Below are 17,520 nucleotides of genomic sequence, written 5' to 3'. Positions count from 1 at the left end.
TTCCCTAATAATTTGTTCGTCCAATCACACTCCCGCCCATCAATTTAAGAGCTACAATTACAAAACTTCGAAGGAACGTTACTAGTATCTATCGCAATTTGAAAGGCAAACTTGGACAGTATTTCTTGGCTACACCCACCATGTTATTTGTTACTTGTTATCTGCTTGAATGACTTATGGTATCAAAGTATTTCGCAGTCTGTTACACCCGACTGCAACGTTCTCTCTTGTTTTTCATTTCATCTAAGTAAGTCTATATTAATTATAAGCCAACCCTGTTACTCAACCTCTTTAATGTCGGTAGAATATACTTACATAAAGAAAACATGCTTGTGAATTTCATAATGGGATCGTTGCTTATAAGTTGTGTCAACTTACATATTAAGTATATATAAGGTAGTGCCGATGTCGGTAGTTCCACAGTCGATTGCTAATCGCGAATCAAATCGGTTCCTCGAGAAGGGATATAGTCTAAGCTGAATATGGTTCGTACATCCATTTTAATCAAACCGAATAAATGTGTAAAATAAACCGAATTAAAATATATAATATAAAAATATATAGTGCAAATGTGTGTAACAGGCAGAAGAAAGCATCTCCGACCCCATAAAGTGTAAATATTCTTGCTCAGCATTAACAGCCGAGTCGATATAGCCACGTCCATGTGTCCGTCCTTCCATCTACCCGTCCGTCCATCCGCACGTCCGTCTGTCTGTATCAACACGTGTATCTCTAGGACTGTATGAGAGACTTCACATTTGGAGTATAGACTCTAATATATCCGGCGCAGAGTAAGTTTGCTTTATTTTATCGATAACTGTCTCGATGCATTTCGATTTCCTATAGCAATAAATGCCACGAATTTAAAGGCCTTAATTTATTTGACTCTGCCATCTCTGCCGGCTTTAAGAAATGAGTGCACATGCAGACCTGCTCACATTTGGGTGTAAGACTTTTTAACGCGATATTTGCCAATAAAACTAGAATTTAATTAACAACTGTGTCCAGGGCATATCGTAGTCGAGCTCACCCGACTTTAGTATTCTTACTTGTTTAATTTTAAACGTTTGCAAACATTTGGTGTTTATAAATAGAAGAACCTATATGTTTACCTATCTATATATATATACAAGCTAAATTACAGCGCACGTCTTAATCAAATAATTCAAATTATAGAGATAGATAAGAAAAGTGTTTACAAAATATTTAAACAATTGGTAACAAGTGGGCAACTATTTATACACGCATAGATTTCTCGTGGCATAGATCAAGTATTTCACAATATTAATATTCCAATTATCTTATCAATTTGACCCACAGCAACCGAAGAATGTTTTAAAATTCCTGCTGCTGGGCCTTGTGGCGCTTCAGCACTTTGAGATTGGAGCTGGATCCCGAATACTGGCTGCATTTTTCTTTCCCGGCAAAAGTCATTTCATGATGACAAATGCCATTATAAGGGAGTTGGTGCAGCGAGGACATGAGGTGACCTTCATCACACCATTCACATTGGCCAATGAGAATCTGGGTTCAAACTATACCGAGGTGCTATTGCCCCAATTCAATATTTGGCGCTCAAGTAAGTAACGGAATATCCAGAGGCTTTATCAACAACTTAAGAGTTATAACACATAAATAGTTCTGGAAATGTGGAAGGTAAAGTCAGTGCTGGACATGAGGGATATAGACACGTTGACCTTCATTAAGATGGTCATGGTCATGGGCTCGGAGACCACGAACTTTGCATTCGAACAGAAGGAAGTGTTGAATTTAATCAATGCCAAGAACAAGGTTGGCAAATTTGATTTACTATTGGCTGAGCAATTCTTCAATGAGGGTGCCCTCCTGCTTGGACATCTCTATCAAATACCAATCATTACCATTTTTACCTTTGGCTTTGCCAATTATTTGAGTCCCCTGGTGGGCATTGTCACGCCCTGGTCATACGTCTCCCACGGATGGAAGCCCTATTCAGATCGTATGTCCCTCTCGGAACGCATTGACAATGTTTACTGCTCAGTGATGGAAGATATAATTCGCCAGTTCTGGTATTATCCAGAACAGAATGAGATTCTGCAGAGACACTTCTCCAAGCAGTTCAAGGATTTGCCAACTATCAAGCAACTAGAGAGCAATATATCTGTCATTTTGCTAAATGCACATATGCCATTGGAGCCACCTAGGCCTCTTTCATTCAATATGATCCCCGTGGGAGGACTTCATATAAAGCCAGCTCAACCATTGCCCACTGAAATGCAAAAGTTCTTGGATGAAGCTGAGCATGGAGCCGTCTACTTTAGTCTGGGTAAGTTTCAACCATAGTTTTCTAATCTTGGCCTTGTTTAACAAGTTTCCCCATAGGATCACAAGTGAAAAGTTCGGAATTTCCCCCTGAGAAGCTGAAGATATTCCTCGATGTTTTCAGAAGCTTGAAACAGCGCATCCTGTGGAAATTTGAAGATGACAAATTGCCGAATAAGCCAGCTAATGTGATGGTGCAGAAGTGGATGCCTCAAAGTGATATTCTGGCCCATCCCAATGTCAAGGTTTTCATCTCCCATGGAGGACTTTTCGGTACTCAGGAAGCAGTATATCATGGCGTTCCAGTTCTTGGAATGCCTGTCTATGCCGATCAGTATCTTAACATAAATAAGGGCAAGGTTGCTGGATATGCCCTTGGTGTGGATTACCGAACAGTTACAGAGGAGGAGCTGCGCTATTCCCTCACTGAACTGTTGGAGAATCCCAAGTACAGGGATACAATGAGGCGTGCCTCTCGCATCTTCAGGGATCGACCACTAAGTGCGATGGATACGGCTATGTTCTGGATCGATTATGTTATTGAGCATCGTGGAGCACCGCATATAGTATCGGAAGGTATTAATCTGCCCTGGTATAAATTTTATCTACTGGATATCATTGGAATTGCCTTGGCTATTATTCTTATGCCCATATTGGGACTTTTGCTGATATGTCGCAGATTTCAAAATGCCAAGAAGTCAAAAACAAAGGGTAAACGTAATTAGATATTAATTTACTTTAAATTTCGTTAACTCAAAACATTTTATTGATAAACAAAAGTGGGCTATTAATATAGTGTTAATTAATTTGAATACAATTATAGTTTTTTTTAATTTTTAATACAATTTTCAGTGTTGTGTAAACATTTTACAAATGATATTTTCTCAATTCGCTTCAGGGCAACAAATAGCTGCCAAAATAATTTAGAACAAAGCTTACAAGAAGCGTACAAACACCAGCGGCAGCTATTTGAACTGGGCGCTGAAATACACAGTATTAGGGGTACTCATGATATCCAATCTTCTAGGCCAAATACAAAAGCTAGCGTGTGTCAGAGTGTGTGTGTGAGAGTGTATGTTCTTTATTTGTGTGAGTGTGTGTGTGTGTGTTGGTTGTGCCGAGAGCTCTTTACTGGCTTATGACCATGGTCTTCTTTACCTTCTTCTCCTTCTTCTCATGGGTGATGGTCACTTCTTCTGCGCAAAGGATATAACAATTGTGTTAGGTTCAGATAGGGAATTGGAGATATATTTTATAGATTACCTTCGAACTTGTGGGGCAACTGCTTGACAGTCTCAATGGTCTTGACGGTCTTCTCCCCGGGCTCGATAATCTCCTCCTCGTACTCCTCGATAATCTCCTCCTCGTCGGTATCATCGGGATTCGAGCTGGGCACAGGGTCGAAAACAGTCTTCACTGCCTTCTTCACAATACCCTCGGAGGTCACTGTGGTATAGTGGTATTCGGTGCCTCCCTCGATCTTGATGGTCTCAACAGTGGTAACATCACCGGGATTCTCGGATGGGACGATCTTCTTGGTGCCAGACTCAGACTTGAGCTTCTTGGTGCTGGTCACGTTCTTGTGCTTCTCCGCGTCCTTCAGTGTCTTCTTATACTGCTTGATCTCCTCCTCGGTCAGCTCCACTTCCTCCTCCTCGTAGACGGTCTTCGAGGTGGTAATCGTCTTGCCCGACTCCAATTGCGTCGAGTAAGTGTATTCATTGCCACCGGGCACACGCTTTGCTGACACAGTGGTGGTGTCGTTTTGGACAAAGTCCGCTGGTGGAGGAGGTGCCGATGACTTTGGCTTCTTCTTCTTCTTGCCGCCATCGGTGATGCTCTGAGTCTTCGAGCTCTGCTCCTGGAGTGAATTCTTGCGCACAGTACGATTATTCTCGGTGATCTCAATGTTCTGCCTAACGCTACGCGTCTCCTCGACGGTGGTGTCCTCGCGATAGTTGGACTGCTTATCGTTAACATTCTGGATGACGTTCTTCTGCACCTTCTGGACCATGCGACGCGAGGTTGACTCCGTGGAGTCAGTGGAGTCCACCGATGACTTGCGCGTCACATTCTTCTTGATCTTGTTGACAGCGGTGTTGGTGTTCTCATTGATTTCCGTTGGCACCGAATCGAAGAAGGTCTTGGTGCGCATGCTGCGCGTACCATCGTCATTGATGGTGGTGTAGACCTCCTCGTAGCCACCCTCGATGGCTCGGGTCAGCATGGTGGTCTTCGAATCGATGCGTATCTCCTTGCCCAGACGCTGCTTGATGATCTTCTTGTTCGCCTGCTCCTTGGCCATATCAGCCTCGCTGACGGGCTTTGGATCCCAGAAAGTTTTCACCTGAGTCTTGACCGTACCATTCGGTTGGGGCGACGTGATGATCATCTCGTAGCCACCCTCGATCAGCTTGTACTTGGTGCTCGCACCGGTCGCCTTATCGAACTCAACTTTGCCATCCTCAATGTCAGCGGAAGTCAGGAGCTCTTCAGGGAAGAAGTGGCACATGGAGTTTTGGTTTTGTGTAATTGTGTTTTGTTTAAATTGTGTATAAGTAAATTCGTTGTCGAGACCAGATCTCTCTCTCTCTACGTGTGTGAGTGTGTGTTTTTTTTCAGCAAGCACTTTAATTTATATTAAAAATTCCTAGACTAAGATATTGCAAATTAGTTTCATCTAAGGCGCATTTTGGTAAATAATTTACATAAACCCTTTGAAGCAATTTTTTACAGCATTTTGTACTTTTTTCTTAGTATTAAATTGTGTTGGTATTGTTGTAGTTGGATTTGTACTTAGGCTTAGACATGCACGGGTTCCGGCTCGGATTCGTTGTCCAGTTGCAGGGTCAGTCGGAGCAGGGTTGGCCTCATCTTTGCTGACCTGGTCGCCAGTTGCGGCAGGCAGCTGTAGTGCAACAGCAGCTGCAGTAATTGTTATTTAAATTTACGCGACGCCTTCTGGCGGCTCGGCTTTGTGGGCGTGGCATTCGGTTGCAGGATATGTTGCGGTTGCGTCGATTGTGCCGACTGCGTTGACATTGGCGGCACCCGTTGTGATTTCGTTGTGGTTGCTGCGGCTATTGTCGTCGGTTGCTGCTCAGCAGCATTGCCAGCGACGATTTTCTGTGCATTAGTTGGAAGTTTGTTAATTGCATCGGCTGCTGCGGGGCTGTCCTTAACCTCCGCTACGCCAGATGCCTGGTTAGTGGCAAGGCTTGAACTGGAGCTTGTGCTTGGATTGGAAGTGCGTGCCGACCGGGAGGACGCTGCGGCTGTTAGTTGCGGTTTTGCTTCATGGTTCAGCTTGATAGCGGTTTTAGTTAGCAATTGGTTATAGCCTATTGTATTATCGTTATCTGCAAAATGCGGTTAGGGTAGTTGGTTTTTAGCTGGCATGTCAATTGCTTAGCATCAAATGAGTGCTGATTGATGCCACAAGTTGCTGATTGATGATTGATGATTGACGATGATTGAATTCCAGAAAATTGATATTTAATGCTAATTGAAAATGAAGCCAGGTGATAAATTCGTGATTTCAATTAATGATTGAAGCTAATTGTGTGAAAAAGACCCCCATTGGCGAAACTTATCCAAAAATTGAGATGACTTGGGTCTTATGTGACGTTTTTGAGAACTTAAAATTAAACAACTGAAAACAATAGAAAAGTTATGGTTCAAACTCACAATAATAAATAATAAATTGAAGTACAACATACGCAAGTCTTACACTAGAATAAAAATGCACATTTTAAACAATTTGTGGATAAACGAAGAGTTTTGTTTTGTGTTGTGTTCTTGAATAAATATTTTGTAGACAATATTTCAATGTAAATTACAACATAAAGGTATAAGAAAGAATCTTGCTGTGAAAAATGTTGACGTTCAACTCGTTTTGTTGGGAAATTTACACACACATAACACAAACACACGCACGCAACATTTTCAAGTTATTTTTTTTTATAAATATATTTATGTATTTGTTTTTTTTTTTTATTATTATTATTATTATCATTATTTCAATATTCTTTATACACACATTTTTCATTAGGGGAAAAAAAAGAAAATAATATTATGGATGAGGGGTGTTTAGGAGTTGAGTTTGGGGTCTTATGCAGATGAGCTGAAAAGTGAATGCCACAAATCAGTTAAGACTCAAGTGGGCAAAAAGTACAACAATTTTCAATTAAAATATAATGAAATTTGAAAGTTTTGTGGCTGAGCCAAGTGGTTGTGCCAAGTGTTGTATGAGTGTGAGTGTATAAAATTGAAAGCAAAATGCCAAGTGTGTCGTATGCACATGCACACACACACACACACACTTACTGACAACCACACATGTGTGTGGCAGAGCAGCGAGGTCGACGAGTGTAAAAAGTTTAATTTGAAAACTTAATTAAAATTTCTGCGCGTGTATATATACACAAATATATATATCTAATTTCTTTTGCATTTCATGATATGAGCCACTGCTGCTAACAAGGCCACTGCATGTGTGTGTGTGTGTGTGTGTATGTGTGTGGCAGTGGGTGTGCCTGTGTACAAGTGTGCAGCAATTAAATATGACACTTGACAACACTTGGATATAATTTTGTATTTCAACCGGCTAAAGTGTCAAAGTCTGTGCACAGGTGTGTGCCTGAGTGTGTGTGTGTGTGTGTGCTTGTGTGTTTGTGTGTTGTGCTAGTGTGTTTAAGGGGTTTAGGGGATTGGTCAATGGGCACAGCAAAACGATGAACGATTTGTTCTTCTGTTCACTACATATAGTATTTTGTATCTATGAACTACCAGTTTGGTCAGCCTCCGTCGGCTTCTCGGGCTTCGCTTCCAGCGTCTTCGTGATCTTCTTCCAGATGTTGTCGAACGCATCGGCGCCCGAATAGTCAACCTGTCCCGATTCCCAACACTGGCGACGCATCAGATTCTCGTACTGCTCCTGTTCGGGGGTGCGCTCTACGCCAATGCGTAGCTGCGACAATGCGCCAGCGAGACCAGCCTGAAAGTAGGCAACACAAGTGTTAAAAAAGTGCCATAAATGATAGCCAGCAATAAAAACATTAAAACAGTGCTACGAATATTTACAGTCAACATATTGATTAGCCTTGTTTGCTCCATTTACAGCCAAGTTTCTTCTTCAGAAGTTTGTAAATAACTTAACTGCATGTTGAGAAAACAAGCTTAATGGGTACAACAGTTAAGTATACAGGTGCATGCTAATTACAATAATTACATTAATTAGTATTTATAGTTCATACATTTTAGCGACATTCAAATGTTAGTTGAGTTCTATGGTTAATGTGACACAATACAAAATTGCTAGTCAAATGTTGCTGCAAACTGCTGGCTGGCAACAGACAGACAAATATAACCGCATGTCCGCATAGAAAACCCCTCTGGCTGTTTACCATAAAGATGAAGTGTGCTCTGTGTGTGTGTGTGTGTGTATGTGTATGAAGAGATGTGTTTGAGTGTAATGAATGATTTTTAAATGCAAATGCAATTGCAATTGCAACTGCCAAGGAGCAGCTAATGACAAACACAGACAACCTGAAATGGGTGTAATAATGCTAAATGCCTGCAACACTATCAATAGATCATTAAATGCACGTAAATCAGGCAGGCAGGCAGCAGCAGCTGCAACGATAGCAAATGCAGTAGCAGCAACAGCAACAACAGCAGCAGCATCAGCCGCAGCAATGACAACTGACAAAGCAGGAAGTGAAAACATAATGTTGATAATGCTAATGAGCACAAAAGTGGACAATGATAATACCGTGTGATAATAGACATGCAAATGGACAAAGAGTGTGCCAACTAAACTAGACACCAGATAGACAGACGCAGGACAAGAAACGAGCTACGAAGGACAACAAACTAGAGACGCAGGACGAGAAACACGACGCGACATTGTGCAGGAGTTGTGTATGAAAGACGAGAGACAGAGAGAGAGAGAGAAAGACAGATATGACACAATGTGACCAAACCAATGAGCGTGACATTAAACCAGATTATCAGTGGGTGGTGGAGCAGTGGAGGGGGTTGGGGTGTGGTGTGGTTGTGGTTGTGGATTTTGAATTGTGGTGCATATTGAGATTCGCCCGCGTATCATTCGTATTTGGTTTTTACCTCAGCAGCAACGGCAACATCTTCAATTTGAGGTTGATGACTTAAAGTGGCTTGTGTCGCATTCTGTTCGATTGTACTATGCACTGGGTGGTGCTCGTGATGTTGGTGGTGGTGGTGGTTTTGATGGTGATGTTGTTGTTCTGGTTGGTGTTCTTGGTGGGTGGGTGATTGCTCAGTTTCGCATGTGTTGCTATTTACATCTATTGCTTTGGGTTCTTCATTGGCAGTGGTTGGTTTATGTGCTGGTGGTGGTTGTTCTTGTTGTTCTTGTGGCTGTAATGATGATGTGGGTCTGCATGCTTCACTGTGGCTCCATCTTCTCCTCTGAGCGTCAAGCACCTGCGTTTCACATGAGTTCTCAATCGCATTTTCATTGGGGGATTCGTAGACGGATTCGGATACGGATTCAGGTTGAGGTTCAGGTTCAGGTTCAGGCTGATTTTGATGTCGCTCCACTTGCTCATAGTAATCTGCCCAAGGATCTCGATATTCACGAACATGCGGCACATATTGCTGTCTTTGTTGTTCTTGTTGCCGATTGTAATAGCTGTCCGCATCGTAATTACTATCAGTGTTGCTCGGCGAATGCGTTATGTTTAAGCAAAGATACTGATTTTTCATATTTTTTTAGCGATAGTTTGCGGTTTGTTATTTGTGATAGTATTTTTTTATTTTTTTATTTTTGTGAACAGAAAGCGCAAAGCAAGAATTGAAAATCAAATAATAAATTTAAAAAAAAACTTAAAAGCATAAAATCATAAAACTAAAAGATACAAAAATAAAATGGAACAACGAACACATAAGGGGATGGGAACAACAACACTACAACTACAACTAACAAGTTTGAATGACCAATTTTCGGGTAAACTATTCGCTCAGTGTAGTAAGACTTGAAATCAATTTTGATATTATATATCGTTGACTTGGTTGCTTTGCCTAATTATTTTGAAGAAAAGAACGCCTCAGTAAATTGGCAATCTCAATTTGCATGCCATTTGGATCATTTCAATTTATTGACGTCGCTAACAAAACATTCCGTTGGCACCTGGCCAAATCGATGCCAATTCGAGGAACACAAAAAAACACAGACAGACACACACACAACACAACAGAATGCAACAACAACAAAATCACACACACACACAGACACACCATTGATAGACGTAGAAGAAGGAAAACAAAAAAAAAAATAAAGACTCCACTCTGCGAAATGTCTGACTGCGAAGCCGAAAGAGAAAAATGGAGGCCAATTGGGGATTGGGTAGAGCCAAAGTAAATTTTAAAATAAGACTAAACTGAAGAAATGCTGCTAAAAAGAAAACAAAAGTGCAACAGAAGAAAATAAACTAAAACGAGGGCGTCAAAGCTAAATAAATCGATGCAACAATTTCTCTTGTTATTTACAATTGGTGTTTCGAAATGAATATAATAAGCATCGCATAAATATCGTACAGACCGAATGTGTATACAATGTGCGCAAGTATGAATAATTGGATAAATATAGACAATATTTGGAGTGACCCTCGCCGTAACTACAGTGGTGCGTTCTATTTGTGCGCTGGTTCTGGATCAGCTTACCTCTGGTTGAACGCTAGCAATATCGGTATTATCCATCGTTTTATGCTTTGTTACCAAATAGCAATTGCACAGCAGCAAAATCGGGGTTAAGATTCAGACAGATTTTGGTTAGGTTTTTTAGTTGTTGATTTGTTTTTATTTTTTTTTTTATTATTTTGTTGGACGTATCAGAAACGAAACGAAACTCTCAAGAAAATACAACTTGAAAACTGAAAATTGTGTGTGAGTTGAAAGGCGGTTTTATAAAGATCACTTACCATATTGTCGCTGAGAGACTCATGCACACTGTCACAGAAGATGGTCCACCAGTGCTGGATGAGGTCCTGTGCATGTGCGTAATCGGTGGGCGTGTCAGCGGTTTTTGTTGCCGTATTGAAGTGAATCAACCAAGGCTTCAGTTTGCCAGCAAAATGCAAAATCTTAATTTTATCTCTGAACCTAATGACATAGAAAAATGCATGCAAATTAATATTAGTATATAAAATGCAAAATGGTATGTTTTGACACGCTGGCAGCGCAGCCAGAGATCAATCTTAGAATACGTATTTGCACACATTGGCAATGTTGTTTACACTATCTGGTAACTCCAAATTTTTTTCATTATTTCTGCTTAAAATGAGTCTACTTCTAGCTAAGAACAAACAAAATTAAGAGAAGAAGTCAATGGCATGAAAATGGATTGCTCCGACAAATGATATGGGTTTTATGCAACTTAGTTTTAAGAATTCTGGGCTCTAAGATCCAAAACTAATAAATTAAAATAACAAGCATATGCATATATATACATATACATGTTTTATATATATTAATATGTATATAAATATGTGTATTAATATAAATAATATACAAATATGTACATTAATGACAAAGTTAAGATATGTATACATATACAGGCATTTAATACAGATTATATACATTCTTTTATTTCGTTCTTATTTGGCTAAATCTGTATTTTCTGTTGCATACACACAGCACCTTGTATCTTGTATCTGGCAAGGCACCTGGTGTCAAATGTTCGTCGCCAAAGTTGCCAGCGTGTGTAAACGCACATAAAGTCATAGTTGATACTCACTGTTTGAATGCGGGCAAGTAACAGTAGGAAGCATAGGCTGTCACGTTGTAGATGAAAGGCAAATGCTTCTTGATATCAGCGGTCGCCCAATCGGCAAAGTACTGATTCAGCAGACCCTGATCGCCGCCATCGAAGCTGCCATGCTGCACGGCAAACTCTGTGATCTTGTTAAAGGTGTCCACGCTGGGTGTGTAGACAAAGACGCCCGAGTTGAAGCAATCGGGCCAGCTGACATCTGGAGCAGCAGACAGTTCCTCACGCTCGAACAACTCATCGCAATTTTTCAGCACCTGTCAAAAGGAAAAGAAGTTGATCAATCTCTTATGGTTGGATAAACTGCATTTTTATGTATTTACCAGTGTGTCCGCATCGAGGAAGACACACTTCTCGAACTGGACGAGACGCCAGCAGTGGAGCTTTGTGAAGGTGACACCCAGTTCGGGGCGGGCGAGCAGCGCCAGATTGGCGGCATCATGTGAGTCCATCACATTTACCTCCTGTACAACATTGTACACCTCCTTCAGTCTGTCACGCATCGCCTCCGATACGGTGGGCGTCACCATCACTGCCAGCTGATGGGCGGTGCCGGCTCGCTTTAGCGAATTTGCCAGCACCAGGGCGCCCAGCGAGTACGTATCATTTGTGGTCAAAGTAACCCAAGCGAACTCTGCAGAATACATGCGAGAAACATCCAAAATGCATTAGTCAAAGAATATCTATATATCTATATATATATGTCTAAAAATATACATATACATTTTCAGTTAAGTGCTAGAAACATTCAAGTGAGCTACACATACACATAGAAATACACAAGTACAAGTACAGTTACAACAATGGAGCTTGGCCATAGCGACAAGCTTTTCATAATTTTCCATTTTCATTTTCCATTTTATTAATTTTTTTTTTATTATTAGTTTGGCATTTCGAAAATTCGCAGCGTGGCAGCGGGCAATTTATGAATTATAAATAAACGAGTAGCAGGAGTATATATATAGTTTATATATAAATATATATAGATACACGATCTACCAGCTGTATGTGTGTGTGTGAGTGTATGTGTGTATATATATGCGTTTTCGTTGAGCATCTGCGTCAACATCTTTAGTGGGCGGGGCATGCGGCAATCGCATGCAGCGTTTTTGGCAAAGTGTCGATTATTTGGGTTATATGCGCCCCATTTAGGCTATTTTGTTTGGTTTGCAAAAAAAGAAACAAAACTAAAAACGAAAGAAAATTTGCACAAAAAAAAGAAGAATTGTAAAACATTTATCAGGCGCATCTGCTTGGATAGCAAATAAAATTCTGCGTTGTTGGCATTTAGTTGCCTATATACACACTACATATATATATACACCATACAGAATCCATTTAGTTGGATATATGCATAGTATATATATTTATATATATATGTGCCGTAAACATCCAATATCAAAATAATATTTAATTTTTCGCACTATAAGCATTAGTGCTCGCCTTGAATAATTATGAGCTATGGCAAATAATATGGATTAGATATTTTAACATCCACTTTGATGTTCTTAAGAATTCCATTAACTTAGTATATAAAAATTTGCAATATTCGACTCAAGCCTAAGATGGCTTAAAATATACTTTTAATGGAGAAAACTGAGTGGAATTAGAAAAACAATAATTTACAATTTTCTGATTTACTTTTAACCAGTTGGTTTAACCAGAAAAAGTTTTTGTTTTAATCTTTTGGCTCTTTAGTTTTTTAACAAATATTATCTCGAAAGCAATAAATCAATTAAAATATAATATTTCATACATTTTTTAACAAAAATTGTTTTTAATAATTTGCTGAAATGTATGCTTTCATTTAAATATTCAATCAGCCCCAAATCAAAATTTTTAAAAAAAAATTTTAAAATAAATTTAATCTTAAATAAAATATATTACACATTATTTAAATATCGTATATATAAATAACCATGCATTTATTGTTGTAAAAAAGAAAAGTAGAACAGAAAATAATTAAAATAAAATTCATCATTAGAGTTATAATGGAAAATTAAAAATTTATTTTCAATTTGATTATAAACAAGTATGTGTTGGATAATAAGTGCTACGATCAAAGATTTTTTGTACATTTTGCTGCAACTAAATTTAGTTGTGTTAAATTCATGATTAGTTCATTTTGTTGGGTTTGTTTTTGGTTGTTTTTTTTCGGTTTAGCTAAATAATCTGTATGGTTTATTTAGCATTAGAAAGCGCACCGGATTGGTATTTGAGAAGCGTTTAGATGTAGAATACAACAAAAACAGAAGATGAATTTCAACAACAACAACTACCTTCTGTACTACGCATTCGTATACGGATGGAAACGGAGGCACTGCGAGTTAAACAGCAGCTGAATGCATTGGTGACAGCCAATGCCACCGTCCGGCAGGTGGCGCTCACATATACAAAATGTATTTGACGGATTTAATGAGTGTGTGTGGGTGCAAAATAATGCGACTTCGGGGTGTTGTTTTTCTTTTTGTTTGTCTTTTTTTATCTTTTCTTTAGATGTTATTTATTTGTTATATGTGCAATGAGCTGTTGTGCCTAAAATAAAAATGAAATCATTTACTTGGCGAAACTAGAATGGTTTTAAAAACTTTATGACTTACCGGATACGAAACAAAAAATCATGTGTCACAACAATATATAAAAAATCAAAAAGAATTTGAATAAAAAACAAGAAACGGCGTCATAAATTTCGATTTAGATTAAATAAACAACACTTGTGCGTCTATATTTAAAAGACAACTGTCGAAATTGTACAAATGTCAAGACGGCATCAACAGATTACATACGTATATGTGAATAAACGAACCGACAATATTCTTAAAATACTTATATCTACTTAACTAAATATTAAAAGCAAAAACTAATTTAGTCACTAGACTGACAACTGTTTGGCAGTTCAGGCAAATGAGCATGGAAAACCCCACTCGAAATACTGCGCAGTGTAACAAAAGCTCGCTCAGCCACTCGAGCTCAGCCAATCGAGTCACAGCTCAAGCAAAGCTCTCTTTGCAGCTGCATGCAGACTGAAGCCGAAAGCTCTATGCTCTTGCAACTCTCCCCTCAAACTCATCCACAATTTCTCTTTATCAGCTGTCGGTGGCGAAAGAAAGCTGATGATAAACTTGCAGCACAAAAAAATACCAAATGCCCGGAAAGCTGACAACAAAAACGGTAATTGCTCAATGAGGCGTAGCTTTTTTGATATGACCCTGTGGGTGCGTTTGGACTGAGCTGAATGAGAGAAGCTTATGAATGGAATGTTGTAGATAATTGCATTGGAAGGGCAATGAAATTGCGAGAGTTGGGCCACAAGCGGAAACCAGTTTCTGCACCGCTGCCAATGGCAAACAGTGAATGCCACATTAGTTGCAGCCGGCGTATGCAGGCGAATGGTGGCACTAAAAAGCAATGGACGACTGGCAACCGGCTGCCGGCAAAAATGCGCGATTGCAATGCCAACATCCAAAACGAGTTGCGGCAATCTGAAAAAGCGCATATGTATCTGGCAGACACATATATATATATATATATATATATATATATATATATATACAGTTGCGAAAAAAATAATAGCGCCACTCTCAGAAATGTTTTTTGGATTTGTAAGTTTATGAGATATATGAATACGTGTTTTAGAAGTGGAAGAAGAATCTTTAAATAAAAGTTGGAAAGAAAAAACCGTAAAAAATTTGAATTGTATCAAAAAAAAAGAAAATAAAATAATAATAGCACCATTTTTAAAATTTTCACTTATAATTATGAAAATTAGAAATAAACCATTTCTATGAAGTCCGTGGATGGCGTTTATTATTTTTTCGATTCTTTCTTACACTTTCCTCCAAATAAAAAAAAAATAATATTAGAATGATATATATTTATATGGAAAACAATTCCAGGGGCAATACTAACTAAAATATATATATATAAGTAATAAATTATAAATGAACATTTGCAAAAATTTCAATACCAATGGTTTGTGTCGTAGTGGCGCTATTAATATTTTCGCAACTGTATGTATATGTATCTGATGTATGTATATATGCGTAGTGTGTATCGCACTAAGGAACAGGCCACTAAAAATAGCCAGAAAATGTGAAATAAAATTGTAGCGCGACAAGAAAACGCTGCTGTTTTGGCTGCTTCGGCTGCTGTTGCATGCAGCGCACAGATACAGATTCAGATACATTTTTCGAAATTCAATCACAGATCGCAGCAAGGGAGCTGTTCGACTGGAGAAGCATCAGCCAACTTATTTTATGTGTCTCATGATTTATGCGGGCAGAAGGTACAGAAACACACACACAGATACAAAAGTATATACATGGATACTTATATTTATATATGTATATTGTATCTTTGTCATTTCCTTAGTTTACTGCCAAACATTCTGGGCGCATGTGGGCAGCAAGCAGCTGTGGAAAAGTTCTTTCTCGAAATTTGTGAAATACCCACTGAGTATTGTTAACGCCTGTCGTCGGCCATAATTTCTGTTTGCTATATATGTGCACGCGTATAAATGATGTCTAAAAATAGCAGATCATCTACAGATAAATATAAATATATATATTCTAAATGGTGAATAGAATATGAATATATATATATATATATATTTTTTTTTTGTTCAGTCGATTCATGCATTTCAAAAATGACGACGGGCTTGTAAAAATGCCAAGGCAAATACAGATTTAATGGCCAATGATGAATGATGATCGCCCCTATAATCTGGATTCGAATGCGGAAATTGTAATCAGGCTGAAGATAAGCGCTTGATTGCCTGGCGCTAACTAAGCGGGAGAGATGCTAGTTTCTCTGTGGGTCTATTAATAGGTCACCGCTTGCACTAATCAATGGCAAGTGTGACAACACTGTCAATAATACTGGCACTGACCTTCACCACGCGCTCTCTCGCTCAATATGCCGTTAACTTTTGCAAATACACACTTGAGCACAGAGTGAGAGAGAGAGAGTCAAAACCTTAAGCTCTTTGAGACTTTAAGCCTCACTCTCTCGCTGAAGCGCTCACGTAACTAGTGTGAACGTTATCAGTGTGTGTCCAAAGGCAAATTCGCGCATAATTTGTATAAACAAACAACTGACGTTGTTGAAAATGTGTATTTTTTTCGTATTGCTTTTTCTTATTCTTGTTCTTATTCTTTTACCAGTTATGTGCGCGAAATGCTCTGCATGCACACACACAGACGCACTCATACACACACGCATACACACACACACATGCACACAGAGACGCACAGGCAGGCAGCGGCTAGGCAAATGCTATTGAAGGTCAGTAAAGGTCGTCGCCGCAATTTTGCGAGCCCCCCTCTTAAAAATAAGGAAAATAAGTAAAAAAAAAAAAATAGTCAACAATAAAACAGGTACACATGAAACATTATCTACATGTTTACAATGTATGCGGCCCCCGTGCGTTATGAAACATGAGAATGCAATTTATTTGCGGCTTTTTTTTAAATATTAATTGCGATTAAAGAAAGAAAGAAAGAGAAGAGCTGCAGTCGCCTCAACTCAATAACGTGGACCAGCAGACATGCATAAGACGCACACACACTCACACACACACACTCACACAGATTCTCATTGATTTTATATTTTTTATTTTTTTTTTATCTGTGATAACTTCATTTTTTTGGCGTCTGTTGTTGTTGGATAAACTTACTGCTCATTTTGATTTTGAAATTTTTTGTTTTGTGTGTTAGTTAAAATAGTTGAATATACACTGCGAAAAACTCGCGGAGTGAGTCCTTCGCGGGGGATGATGTTCGGTGTTGATGGCGGTGGGTGGGGCGGGCCCGTTGAGCTTTCACACACACTGTAAAGTGACGAGAGCGAGTCGGTTGTCTGAATTGCTTTGCGGAGGGTTCTGCGTTTGGCTGTTCTGCCTACCACGAGCGACGACGAGAAACTGAACTGAACTAAGCGCTTTCGACGTGTCGAGTAAATGAAAAGTGCGCACGACGACGACGACGCTGGCGACGTCGATGCCGTATGCAAGATACGTACGTATTTACGTACGTGGGGGCTGCTGTTGGCGTCGCAGTCGACGTTGTCGCCGGGTGTCAGGCGGCAACCACAAAATGGTTACGGTAGACGAGGGCATCGGCAAGTCGACGAGGAAGGCGCCAAAAGTGAATTTTGCATATTATGCTCACTTGACTTTCATTTCTGTTTCTCCCATTTTCTTCTGTTTCGACTACGTTTGCCGGCAATCACTTTGCACCGGTGAGCGAGAGAACGAGAGAGAGAAAGAGATTGAGAGCATGATAAAGGTGCGAATACATGAATTGGCAAACCATACATTTTGATTAAAACCGCTCTCTCTCTCTCTATCTTTACTTATGAAGAGCGACAGCTTTTTAAGAGCGTGCTCCTCACGGGTAAAGGCAAACACTGCA

At 39.4% G+C, this 17,520-nt stretch overlaps 3 protein-coding genes across 5 annotated transcripts; 1 reads left to right on the top strand and 2 right to left on the bottom strand.

The window, feature by feature from the left end:
• Nucleotides 1-467: 467 nt before the first annotated feature.
• LOC6559521 (UDP-glycosyltransferase UGT5) lies at nt 468-3,113 on the top strand. Its single transcript, XM_032734057.1, has 4 exons — nt 468-485; nt 1,321-1,579; nt 1,640-2,305; nt 2,362-3,113. Exons 1-4 carry the CDS (start codon nt 483-485, stop codon nt 3,024-3,026), a joined length of 1,593 nt encoding a protein of 530 aa, XP_032589948.1. The 5' UTR covers nt 468-482; the 3' UTR covers nt 3,027-3,113.
• On the bottom strand, nt 3,045-17,064 carry LOC6559196. Of its 2 annotated transcripts, XM_032734059.2 has the most exons (3): nt 16,785-17,064; nt 3,565-4,791; nt 3,045-3,497 (listed from the first exon to the last, which is right to left on the bottom strand). In XM_032734059.2, the coding sequence occupies exons 1-3, from the start codon at nt 16,789-16,791 to the stop codon at nt 3,430-3,432; spliced, it is 1,302 nt and encodes a 433-aa protein (XP_032589950.1). In that variant the 5' UTR covers nt 16,792-17,064; the 3' UTR covers nt 3,045-3,429. The 2 variants fall into 2 exon arrangements, with proteins under 2 accessions (XP_032589950.1, XP_043070291.1); XM_043214356.1 differs by lacking the exon at nt 16,785-17,064 and having other exon boundaries at nt 3,565-5,330.
• On the bottom strand, nt 6,752-13,404 carry LOC6559195 (glycogenin-1). 2 transcript variants are annotated; one of them, XM_043214357.1, is made up of 6 exons: nt 13,390-13,404; nt 11,434-11,744; nt 11,078-11,367; nt 10,263-10,443; nt 8,428-9,036; nt 6,752-7,297 (listed from the first exon to the last, which is right to left on the bottom strand). In XM_043214357.1, the coding sequence occupies exons 2-6, from the start codon at nt 11,638-11,640 to the stop codon at nt 7,079-7,081; spliced, it is 1,506 nt and encodes a 501-aa protein (XP_043070292.1). In that variant the 5' UTR covers nt 11,641-11,744; nt 13,390-13,404; the 3' UTR covers nt 6,752-7,078. The 2 variants fall into 2 exon arrangements, with proteins under 2 accessions (XP_043070292.1, XP_043070293.1); XM_043214358.1 differs by lacking the exons at nt 8,428-9,036; nt 13,390-13,404.
• Nucleotides 17,065-17,520: the final 456 nt, after the last annotated feature.

Source organism: Drosophila grimshawi, unplaced genomic scaffold (assembly GCF_018153295.1).
Source record: "Drosophila grimshawi isolate 15287-2541.00 unplaced genomic scaffold, ASM1815329v1 contig_1369, whole genome shotgun sequence".
Classification (NCBI taxonomy): Eukaryota; Metazoa; Arthropoda; class Insecta; order Diptera; family Drosophilidae; genus Drosophila; species Drosophila grimshawi.
The sequence above is the reverse complement of the archived record's forward strand: the minus strand, read 5'-3'. Positions and strand labels throughout refer to the sequence as shown.